Here is a 12,993-nt window from a genome sequence, read left to right as displayed (position 1 = left end):
AATGACAGCTTTTGCTTTCTAGAAAAAATACAAATATTAAATTGCATTCTTTTTCAATGACCCTCCTTACTACTTAATATTCTTTGGCTGATATCACCTGTCTTGTCTTCCTTTGAAAACAAAACAATGTTGCATGGAGTGGAAAGAAGGTAAAACAAAACAGTGGTCGTTACTTAGTACTTAGGTCAAAGTTAGTACTGTCATTCAAACACAGTGGCAGGAAGCTAGGGGTAAGGGGTTATCTGGCCAGTTTTATGTTTTGCAAGCTTTATACATTAGAATGCAATGATAGAAAAGTACGAAAATTGTATATGTTAAATTAGAACTCTGGGCAAGCATTTTATGTCAAGAATTCAGTTTAAACATTTTAACATCTTCACAAACGTCCATGTAAACTCCTGTTAAAATACGTTGAGTTGAGAATTTTAGCATTACACTTTATGCCCGCCTTCTGTTACTAACTCCAGAAATTACTTGTGTACAAAACCTTTTGCAGTCCTTTGTTCTTACATAGAGTATTCTTCCTTAAGAGAAATATATAGCAATTATCAATAATATATGCATTTAATATGTAAAGTATATCAAGCAGAAAACTAACGTTTATTTGCAGTGCTGAGAACTCTATTGCTTTTATTGGCTAACTCTTCTTTGACCATTATGAGAATCTTCCCTCTTCTAATGCTTTGGTTCAGTGTAAAAGTACTTACTTAGGTAAGTACCTGTATTACTCAGAAAGTTTGGATTAAGTTGGAATAGAAAGTAGATAATGTTTCGGAATTTAATCCTTTCTTACATAAAGTTTAAAACCCCCACAGTTTTCCTGTTATACTTGGAACACTAAACTTACTAGTTCTAAAATAATTGAAACGTTAAGCCTTCCTTAGGTTCATATTCAGTAATGAAAAAAAGAACGCAAGTTTCTGATGCTGCAGTATACGCTACCCAAGCAGAGCCTGGCTCCTGCATGAAGCCCACCAAGAGTCTTTCTCCATCAAGTCTGCCAAAGAATAGAGCCAAAATGCAAATTCCATTAGTTCAATAGTTTGTGTATGGAACATTTCAAAATGAGATTTTCACTTTGTCTTAGAGTAATTCCTTTGCCTTGCTTAGAAGGAGAAAACAGTGGAGTCACCTAGCATGTAACAAATTGTCTTGGGTATTAGAGACTTACCTTTAGTGACACCTGAGCTCAGCCATGTTCTGGGCCATTCAAATAAGAGGACAGGATCTGGACCTTATGACAGTGATATATGAACAAGGAGAGCATCTGGTGGAACACAAGCATGTGCTTAATTTCAGTGGGACTGTATGGTATGCATAAAGAAAGGAATTTGCAGATATTTTAACTTGAATAAGAATGCTTCCCTGAATCAAGATTTTTAGAAGTTTAGCCGTGAATCGCCAAAAGATAAATTCTGTATTACAAAAGGTTTGTAATTATTTTTGCTATAATAATAGATGAAATAGATGCATTCAAACATTATAGTAAGTATAGTCTTCACAAACTGTTTTTGCATGTTGTAGCATTAAATTTATTACTCTGGACAAAAAGAGACTGTGGATGCTTAAAAGTCTTAATAAACCAGGGCAGAGAAAGTTCAAAAGCATGATAATCTACTATCTTGGACATACACGTATGTATTTTCTCAGCATTTCAAAATCCTTTAAGATATGTGTAGTTGCTTTTATTATCTGTGCACATTGACAGATCTGAAAAATACACTTTTACTGTGATCCTGATAAATACATCTTTTTATTGTACGTTTGCTGTTTGGAACGAGGGTGATACATGAAACGAACAGAGGAGTAGACAAGCCGAGAAAATTTAAGCAAATGTAGAGAAGCTCTGAAAGTTCTCCCTTGGCTAGGTATGCTGTGGAGCATGGGCAAAATGTGCGTGGTAAACTTCTGGACTTTTCCTGAGGTGTCAGGTGGGTGGAAAAAATAACAGAACCGACTTTGAAGCCGATGGTGGCAGGTGCGTTCAGGATCTTCCGGATCTCTTCTTCCTTGGCATTCCCTCCTTGCTATTCACACCCTCCTTTCTTGGAAGTCCCCAGCATGTGAATTTAAGTGTTCATGACAAGCAGTGGAGCAGGAAGTGGAAAAGGCAGGACTGCACATGGGTGTGAGCACAGAGCAGGACAGAGCCAAGAACCAGTAAGGCAGCAGCTCGGATAGCCAGCTTGGGAGTCGGCTGTCATCTTAACATCAAGTTCGTCTGAGCCCCCAGCGCTGGTTTGCATATCAGTGTCCTTAGGGATTAGTCTTATATGACAAAGAAGCCAGTGCCAGCCTGAACTCCCTTCCTTCACTACTTTCAGCAAGACTTAATGTATTTATTTATGGTGCCAGTCAAATGTTCCCACTGTTCTTAAGTCACAAAACTGAGCAAAAACTATGATTAAATTGATCACATAGCTTAAGTTCTCAGTTTCCCCACTATAATGAACAACTAGCATCGTTTACTGTCTAAAATCCCTGATGGTTCCAATATCCTATGGAAGAATATGTTTAATATATGAGGTATATAAGTACTGTATCATTGATACATTTAGGTTTTCATTTTACTTTTCAAAATTCAAAAGTCAATGAAAAGTAAAACTACTATTTGTACAAATGTTTATGAGGCCTTTTTTTATTATTATTTTATAGGTCTTGTAGAAATTTGCCTGATGCATCCCCTTGATGTTGTGAAAACAAGGTAAGATTCTGCTTGAACAGGTTTTGTTGACACTGGAAGATATCCAGACTAGGAGCTGGCAAAAAATAAAACGCTAGAACTTCTCCAAGTAAGATAACTTGTGCCTTTAATGGCATTTATATTTACTTGCCTGTATCTACAGCATTTGACAGATGGAATTTGAATAGCGTGACATGTTTCTGATTAGAGGTCATCTAAAGGTGTTAAATTTATTCTATGGCGTATATTTTTAATTTTGTATCATGAAGCGGGCTATAGTTAAATTCACTTACTATATGTATCATAGAATCTTAGAATGATTTGGATTGGAAGAGACCTTAAAGATCATCTAGTTCCAAGCCCCTTGCCAAGGGCAATGACACCTTCCACTGCAGTCATTCTTTAATGTGTAATTGGGAAATACCATATTGCTTCCAAAATAATTTTCACAGATTTTTGAGACCTGATTAAATAATAAAATAAGGTGTTCTATGTTCTTTCTGTAAGCTAAGTAACTTCATGCTTTTATCTTTTTATCTGTCCCTACTTTCTTTTCTGAGTATTTGTGCTTATGTGAGTATAAAAGATTAAGTGACCTGGAAAATTTGGTCAAATGAGGGGTTTTTTTTAATGTTGATATTGAGTTGGAAAAAGAATAGTTGTTTCTCATTTCTTGAATATCTTTTTGGTTTTCTATGCTTTTGAGTTTTCATATCAATTCACAAGTGAGTGTTACTATACGTGAAAAGCAAACCAGAATGCAGAAGCATTCAATAAGGAGGAGAAAACCTTTCATGCCATGTGTGTTACACGCAATGCCAATAATTACCATATACTGCTCCTGGAGCTTTATCCTAGGTCTCAGTCATGTAGGCAGAAAAGCTTCACTGGGAGATAAATCAGCCCCAAACAAATGATGAGGACAGCTGTGGTCTCTGGAATATGCTTGAAGCAGTCAATTATGACTTGGGATTCTAGTTCCAGTTAGCCAACGTGCGAGCTCATTACAGATGTATTTTTAGCTTCTGTTTAAGTCACATTCTGGGCTTTGCCTAAGACCTTGAGATACACTTTTCTGCAGCTTGTATTTTGCAGAAGGAGACCATCTGTCAGTGGTCATTGCCCAACACCAGAGGACGGTAACGCAGGGTTTGTCCATGTTAACTGCTGGTGAGGTGCTGTAGGTACTGCTCGGGGCCTGGAGTTAGCACAGGCAATTCTTCTGTATGCCTTCATAATATGGAATACATTGATTCATATAAAGACCATACACCTCGTAGTTTCAAGGGTCCTCTCTGCCCCTCCAAGTACCACTTGGATCTTGCTATTAAAACAATATTTACATAAAAAGACTGAAACTAAAGACACAGAAACAACAGGGTACAAGCCAAACAAAGACCAAATTAGAAAGAAAAAAACCTGTCTTGCTTTGCTGTCATGTGGTCCTCATGAGATGTGCTTTAGTGACTTCATTTTGGTAGGCTGTGCTGTAACTCACCTACAGCTCTCGAGCTTCTGGTTTTACCTCTTCCTGTTTTCCTCTTTGTACTAAACCAGAAGTAATGTTCTTCTGTAATATAAATGCAGCATCAGTGATTTACTTCTCATTTCTATGGTGCCTTTGAGGTTGTCATCCGACACATCCTCGTGCCTCCAGTCTTGGTTGAAAGAACTTAATACATATCCTTAGAATCATTTATGATTTAGGACATGCCACATGTCATATATCATAAAAAGCATTAATTGTGCATCTGTTCTGATAAACTGGCAATCAACAGATGTACTTTCAGCTTACTGATAGAAACCACGCATAGAGAAGACAAGGACAGATTCCCCTATTTCTATTCCAGATTTTACTGGTTTGTTGTACTTTTAGTAGTGAAAATGCTAATCAGGTCTGAGGTCCAGAAATGGAAAGCATTAAAGAGTGCAAGGAGATGTTTGTGAAGCTTTATCAATATTTAAAAAAACATGATAAAAATTACAAACTCTTTAAACGTGAAACGTGAGTCCATGAACAGTGGAATTCAAGAAGAAAGCAGGAAAAATGCAAGAACAATAGGTGTGCAGGAGAAATCAGATTATGGATTGTGGTGAAACCAAGGGGCTGAATCAGGTAAAAAAGCCATTAAGCAAATGTCTTCATTTGAAGAAGCTTCAAGTGAAGTTGAGTTAACTCAACTCTTCCATTGAGCTAGCTGTAGCTCTTAGCAGAAGTGGGCAGCACCCAAGGGATAGTTTTTCTGCGTTTTCTTGATGCAAATGTATTCACGGATATTACACAGATTTTGCAGTAACTTTTCTGCTGATCTTAGCAGATGTTAGTACTTGAAAATACTTACATTTTGATAGCCAATGACAAAACCAAAAAAAAAATATCCTTTGATCTCATTCATCATTCCATTCTATGTTCCTAACATCACGCCACTTCCTTTCATTTTGTAACAGTCCAAGTTTACTATAGCAGATTAATTCTTTGATGGCCTTGGAGAAGTTGAAATGAAACATTATTTTTCATTCTGAACTTTGGATTTAGAATGTTTTCTAATGCATTTTCATTTACTTTATTCCTTTGTTGCAGTGCCTCTAAGTACTGCAGTGCACTTAGTCTTTTCCAACGTGGTATTGATAATCTGTCATTTCCTAATCACTTCCAGCTATTACAGCTTTGGTGGTTTGTTTGGGTTTTTTTTCCTTATGGTTAGGTGAAAGGATGTATAAAAGCACCATTTGTTGCTTAAATTTTATGGTGTCTTGCATTTCCTGCCTTTTTTTCTATAAAGTGTTTGTTTGGTGGAAAGAGTCCCGTGGCCTTTTCAAATTAGTGGAATCTTATTTGATCTAAGTTAGCATTCTGAAGGAGTTTAGAGAAGATGCCAAAGGCTCACATCTACTAGACTGGTGGCTTAGCATCTTTGCTTCATTGATTTTTTTGTGTGTGTGTATGTTTTTAATAAAAAATTGGAGAAAGGAAAGTTCCTGTCAGAGATTATTTTGAAACTCTGGAAAATGGTTTGGCTCTTTTGTGACAACATTGTGCAATATCTTTTCTGTGTTTAGTAATTTTCTATTATTCTACAGTAACAATGCTAGACTGGTTTATCTCCTCACATCAAGGGAGGAACAATATATACCTAAAAATACTGTTTATAAACTATAGACAACCCAAAAGCTTAATGGAGTGTATTTTGCTAAATGTATATTTGAAAATAATTTTATTTTGTTATCTATTAGAACACCAAAGATCATTATTTTAAGACATTAATGTGAGCAAACTAGTTAGATGGAGATAACTATGATCCGCTGGTTTAGCTCTATGAATCTGCTGATTCTTTGAAATAAGGCTCTTTTCTCAATTACTCGCTGTATTGGTATTTCTGATGAGACACTGTTAAAAAAATTGTGCTAAACTTTTAACATCTCAGTATAACAGAGACTCTGTTAGCAGTTTTATTTATCAATTACCCGTATGATGAATTTAGCCATCTGTAGATTAAATAAAGTACTGAATCTCTGTTCTTTTACAGAATTTGGTACGGGTTTATGGGCGTGCCTATGTATGAGCAGGGAGAGCAGTAGCAAGTAAGAGTTTTCTGGTACAGATACAGTCAAGACATAGAAGGTCTACGTTTTAATTAAGAAACCCAGATGATCTTTCTTTGCTGGAAAGTGAGGAGAAAAGTGTCTTAGTCTGGATAAAGATTTTTTTTTGCTTATTTTGGACCCTTTTTTGGGTCTCAAGTGTAATGCAGGCTGTAACGTCATTTTCATCCATCAGACTTAGCAAAGGATGACAAAAGGGTATGTTAGCTCATGATACATAGGACAAGATATTGTCATATGTATTACTTCAAAATTAAAAATAGTGAAGTGCTTTTCCAGCTAGAGTTTATTCTTTGTGCCCTAGTGGCATATGTTTTGGCTTTAGCAAATGTACAAAATTCAGAATTTAATAATGGTTAATTGTTGGAAAATTAATACTTGTGCGACAGCTCACAGGTGTAGTTGGTGAGTGAAAGGGGGAGAATTACAGGGAGTTGTCTGAAGTCAAGGGAAAGCTAATGTTTGAGGGATCAGTCAAGCAAGCCTGACTGATATCTGGAGGATGATACTGTGGTCTGTCTGACGGCTCCATGTTATGTTCTGATGTAGTCCTATAGCTTTGAACAGCTTGAATTTTCAGAACAAAAACCTGTTCATTTTTTTTTAATTTACCTACTGCTGGGTTGCTGGCATAAAACTGACATCTTCAGGAGCTTGACAACTTCTGAACTACATGCCCTAACATATAATTTTCCTTGCTATTACATTTTAACACCTCAAAAAATGCATGGAATCAACAGTGATATTGCAAAATTAGAACTATGAATAGAAATAAAATTTTGGCTAATATTTCCTCAGATTGATAAGTTTATTACCTTTACGTGTGCGTTCTCTTTTTTGTTGATTATCACCGATATTTATACAGCTGAATTTCAGTGACTCCACTGTTCTTGAAAACAAACTTCAGTGTTGCCTGTGCAAGTATTCATACAAACTGTGAAACATGTATTGAAGTAGCAATAGTCATTTTGGATGTCACTTGGGTTTGTGTAGTTAGGAAATGGAAACCGTACTTTGTAACTTTTTTAACAATTGTCTACATGACAGAATTTAATAGAAAACACATATGAAGAAATGTGTGCAAATTAAGTGCTTTCAAATAATAGAGAAAAAATTACAAGACATCACCAAAACTTTCAAAGACATAACACATCTGAAAAGATTTGTGTCTGAAAGTCCTGTGAATAGGAAAAATGTTATGTGGATTAGATGAATCATTTACTTATCTCTTTCATTTTGGCAGTAATTTGACATTGCTATACATTTTGAGACAAATATTTGAAAGAAAGATGGTTTCTCTCATGTCAGACTAATACAAAATTGTGCTCCAGTTCTGTGTTGACTTCAGTGGAGACAGACAAGTTCATACCACTTGAGGATTAAGGTTTTTTTACTTCCAGACAATGTATTCGAAGAGTGGTAAATGTTATCATAAGCCGACTACCATCTAAAGGACTTGGAGAAAGTCTAGTTTATTGTTTTATCAGGAGAATCATCAGAGTAACTTGTTTCCTAACAAATTAAACATATATTCAATGGGCAGCATTTTAATACTTCTCTGGTTAGTTCAAACAATGACAGTTCCAGCTGATTTTAATTTTTTTTTGCTTTTTATTTAAACAATCTCTTCTATTTTCAGACATACTGTGTCTTCATAACACAGCCTTGCATTGGGATGGGTGTGCAATTTGGAAAGCAATACCTAAGAGAGATCCGGGAGGCACTCTTTCAAAAGCATTTACTTCAATTTATCAGGACAAGAAGTTAATAAGTATAGCTTGTTTTCATGATCAACATATTCAACCTCCCTGGTTTGTTTTTTTCTTAAAACTGTTTCTCACCTTTGGCAGAATCTGGGAAGATGCAGGCCACGTTGCTTATACTTTAACACCTTTTTACACAGTTCAGTGCTAGATCAGAATATTCATGTGAACTAATTTTCCATCTTCTGTGTGATCCAGAATATCAGCATTAAAAAAATGAGGGAAATAATTCACCTTAGAAACTTTGGGGAAAGCTTTCATCTAGTCACGATAGAGATTTTATGGTTTGCCACTCTTTAAAATTAGGAAATAATTTGGGATCTAAGTCCAGATTTGGACTCTGCATTACAGACCCATTTCCAGTTAGCAACTGTTCTGCTGATTTGTGTGCATGTTTATCCATTTTGTTCCTTTGTTCCAATTCTGTCATTTTGGTCTTATTAAAAAAGTTCAGCTTACTACATGTGTTTCCGATCTCATTCCATCTGTTGTTTTGCAAGAGCTACTTCCTTTATATCATTAATTCCTCTTTGATTTCTGGTCTTTTTTGTTTGAGTGAGCAGTAGTGGAGCCTGTGTCTGTAAAATGTTGGTTTAAGGAAGAGTTCATTGTCCTTATACAATGTTACCATTTCCAAATGGCCATAGCTCACTTGGTTTGCATCAGGCCACGTTAAGTTCATGTTACTTGATGCAAACTGCTCTACTTAGATTCATAACAGTTTTAAGCAGAAAATAGTCTTCCTGTCCTGGGAAAATTATCAGGATACCAAAAAAATTCGCTGTTGGAATGAACAGTTGAACTCTCAGAAGACTGTTAGGAAAACAATGAGTTTTGGCCAACGAAACTCTTCATTTAATTAATTTTGAATTATGGAAGTTTTCACTTCCATTTCTTTTTTCCTTTTCAACTACTTTTAAGTAATTTTGAACTAAGAAAGCAGAAGTTTGGGGTTGAAAATGTAGAGAATGACATCCATTGCAACCTAAAAGAAGTGGATAAAAACGTATTGAAACTGATCATTTCCCGGGAAATGTTTTTTTCATTTTGAGGGAAAAAAAAAAAAAAAAACCAACTAGTAAAGATAATCCCTGACCAACTCAACTTAATGTCCTTATTTCAACCAAATGTCAAGGCTTTTCCCTGGGATTAGTTTTACTTGATTTATCAGTGGCCTTTGGCACAATTGTTCATAGGGTTTGTGTGCATATTGTAGCTTATACTCTGGTTTTGGCGTTTGAATTCCGGCATTGAAATACTTTGAATATTTTCTTACGGATCCAACTTTTGTGCAATAAGAATTTATCTCAAGTTTACAATAATTTGGATGTGGATGTGATGCAGGGCTCTGTAAGTTGCCCTTTGTTTTCCTTGCATGTAGAATCTGTTAGGAATTAATAAGGGCACACAGGCTAATAATTCCTGCTAGATATACTATTCCAATTTAAATCTTTCCCTGAATTAAAGAACAATATTGATGTGCACTGTTAAACAGATGCTCTGATTTGCAGTGCTGGTCAAAGTGATTTCTGTTCCTATATGGGGTTTTTTGTATTCATAGGCATACCATATGTATATTTTATAAAGAGTGTCGAGATCCTTTGGGATAAAAGGAGCTGTATAAATGCAGCTTCATCATCTCCTCATGTGATACTGTGTTATTTGTGGTCAAATGGCAGAACTGCTTAATAATATCCCTATTTCAAATCAGTATAGATTTTTGTAAAAACTATAACGTATATTGTTTCTTGATTTTAGAATAATCGTATCCCTTCTTTGATAGAAACTGAATTTGTACATCATCAAATCAGACTGCCAGAGATCTCTTTTTCAAGCTTTTCCTTGATTTTATTTAAGCATTCTGACATTTACTCTGTTTTCTTAATTAATAGTAGGTGCTTTCTTAAACAACTGAAGTTTGTCAATTTCCATTTGACAGCGTGGCATGCTTTGGGTTACACATTATCTGTGCCATTTCACTGGCCCTACGAAAACTACCCTCAGTTTCTTGAGTCACTCAACAAAAATCTCTATTTCACTTTTAAAGAATCCTTTCCTTGTTTCTGAGGTTGTTAGGTGAATATATTAAAATAAATGAAAACTCTAGATGCCTAATTAGCTATCTACATACTACATGGGTGCAGCTGTCCGGTCCCTTACGTGGGAAAGAAGAGAAATGGCTCTTTGTGCAGGAGGCAAGTGTTGAGACCATCATAGGAGCACTGAGGAGAAAGGCAGTAGTAGATGAGAGGATGAGCTTTCCAGGAGAGGAAGCAAGTGGACAGTCTCCCACAGAGAGCAAAAGAAAAAGAATGCCTGAGCAACCAGGACTGACGAGAGGGAATGTGTGGTGGTTTTCTTTCATATTTTCTTCTAAGCCCAGTAGATGCAGAAGGTGTGTTTTAGGTTTCTGGAAAGAAGCTGGACCAAAGCTGACATGAAGCGGCCTTAATCCTCTTCAAAGTGCAGCATATAATATTGTTTGAGATTTTTGGTTTGGTGCATCTTTCCATATGTCCTTTTACGTACCCCAAGCACAGCTCTGTCTTGTAGGACCCTTACAGATGATTCCTTGTGCAGCTGATCTGAGGAATAAATGGAAATCATGCTGAAAGGCATATTGAATATTATCCATCCTGCCTAGTGACAATGCTTTTCCTTACGGACACTGCAAAACATAAACATGCATTTGTTCTTTTAATAATTTTGTGCTTGTTTTTTTTTTTTTTTCTTCAATTTGGACAATGAGCTAAAATAGTTAATTTGAGATCCCTTAATTTACATTTTGCTTTCATTCTAATGCCTGAGCACTATATTCTTTCTGTGTTTGGATTTTCAGTACTTACAAAATTCATGTAAACATTTCCTGGCAACTACAAGGGCAGAACGTAACATGTCAAGACCCTGAGGGTTTCTATTCTATAATCTGCATCTATATATTTACATGTTTTAAAGATAAATGTACACAGATATATTTGGTTTTACTGGTACAGCATCTGCCTTGGTAGAGAAAGTGAAGTTTCTTCATGTTTAAGTTCCCTAGCACTGGAAAAACCTGCAGTTGATTAGCTGTCCTCATGATGCAGTTGCAAGAGGGTGGTGTAGACTGCATTTTGTGATTTCATGGGCTGCACATTGTACAGCTGCAGTTTAAATCCAAGAAAGCTCTGAATTTTCCTTCCTTTTGTTTTTATTTTAATTTTATGAAAATATTTCCTTTCATAATATGAGACTACATTCTGGTCTCTTCTAGACAGAATAGGTTGTGACAGGGTAGCAAATGTGACAAAAGAGGTCCAAAACTGTAATTATGGGGAAGAACTATGCCATGGGTTACAGGTATGACAGGATAATTCTTTTTTCATTGCACTGTCTGATGGGGAAAGGAAGAAAAGGGAGAGAACCTAGGACTAAATGTGGTCTAAAATACAATCATTGTTGGCGGCTTCCCTAGTTAAAACCTACCAAAGAAATAAGAGACAGTGTAGAAACACTTGGATTCTCTTTGTAGTATCTCAGGATTTCTACAGATAACCGGGACGCTTACATGACTCAGAAACCATGACCAAATCTTCATGACAAAAATGAAATTCAGTTTGAAACATTTTGGATCTGTGGGTCAGCTGACCGATCTGGAAAAAGATAGCCATAATTGTACAGAAAATACCCTATAGTATTATAGTGTGTGTCATGGTTTGTGTTAAACACAATAGGTGTGTTTAGTTATTTTGTTTAGATTCCCACAGCCTCAGGATATGCTATTGTATTGCTGTCAAAAAAAAAAAAAAAAAAAAAAAAGGACTCACTATAACTGATGGTAATGTACCTTTTACGTAAATTGCCTCAGTAAGCCTTATTTTCTAATAGTGAGAAAGAAATAACGTTAAGAGTCTTAGTGCTCAATGTAATCTGGACTACCCTGTACATCATTTATGAATATGATTTATTTATTTTGGACATGGGGGATCTATTCTCCTATTCATGTGCCAGTTCATGGCAATGAGGAATGGTACCAGAACTGCTAGCGTTTTATCCAGGGCTGTACTGGAGGCAGTTTAGACCACTTCAGTAGAGCCAGCACTTAAAATCACAGCCAGTTCCCAAATGAGGTGTTACAGTCTGTGTCCATCATGTCCTGCCTCCTGCCACTGCTGTACCGACACTCAGAAATCCCCATCCTGGTGCTGAGTTCAGCAGCCTCTCTGCTCCATTCCGCTCCTCTGCTTAATCCCTGCTTCTGTCAGCTGCTTGGTCCCAAACCACAGCTTTGTGCAGCCCATTTTAAAGTATGCCAGGTGACAAGCTCCCTCTAACTCCCTTGAGAGGCTCCTGCACAGCCTACTGCTTCCCACAGCCAGGAAGTATTTTCCAATATTCCAATATTTCCATTATGCAGTTCATCCCTAACGACTACCTACACCCCCTTTACTGTACATTGTTCCCCTTTCCCTTTGTTTACTCTCTTTAGACAGAGTTGATGCATGGCATGCCCCTCTTTCTTTTTCCCAAGCCTAAATTAGCGTGAGATAATCAAAGAAGTTCTTTAAATAATCTTTTCTCTCTGTCAGCCCTGTATTTAAAACATAATGAGTCAAGTGAAACCATGAGGGATAGAGTGGAATGAGAGCAAGAGCGGAAAGCAGAAAGTGGAGGGCTAGGAGGTGAGAAAGTACATGGGATTGTATTTACAAGAAAAATACACGCTGAAAATAAGTATTTAAGATGGGAATTGGGGAGTGGAAATGAACAGATGTTAGCAGAGTTACAAAAGTAGTCTGGAGACAAAGAAATGGGATGGTTTTAAAAATGTATGCATTTTAAAGTAATATTTTAAGTAAGGATTGAGCAGCTGGGAAAGGTTACATAGGCTACGAGACGGAGACATTTATGGTGTACATAAGATTTTTAAAACAATCTAACAAAGCAGCTGGGTGAGTTATTAAC

The 12,993-nt window shown here is 36.4% G+C and overlaps 1 protein-coding gene across 1 annotated transcript in view; it reads left to right on the top strand.

The window, feature by feature from the left end:
• Positions 1-1,968: 1,968 nt before the first annotated feature.
• The window catches only part of SLC25A21 (solute carrier family 25 member 21), a gene marked incomplete at its 5' end in the record, with an annotated part of 117,706 nt that continues 106,681 nt past the window's right edge, over positions 1,969-12,993 (top strand). The window contains 2 exons of the mRNA XM_082485740.1: positions 1,969-1,978; positions 2,656-2,704. Coding sequence (XP_082341866.1) covers positions 1,969-1,978; positions 2,656-2,704 — 59 coding nt within the window. The remainder of the gene's footprint in view (positions 1,979-2,655; positions 2,705-12,993) is intronic.

This window comes from Vanellus vanellus (assembly GCF_965231255.1).
Source record: "Vanellus vanellus genome assembly, chromosome: 6".
NCBI lineage: Eukaryota > Metazoa > Chordata > Aves > Charadriiformes > Charadriidae > Vanellus > Vanellus vanellus.
This window is presented reverse-complemented; position numbering and strand designations above follow the sequence as displayed.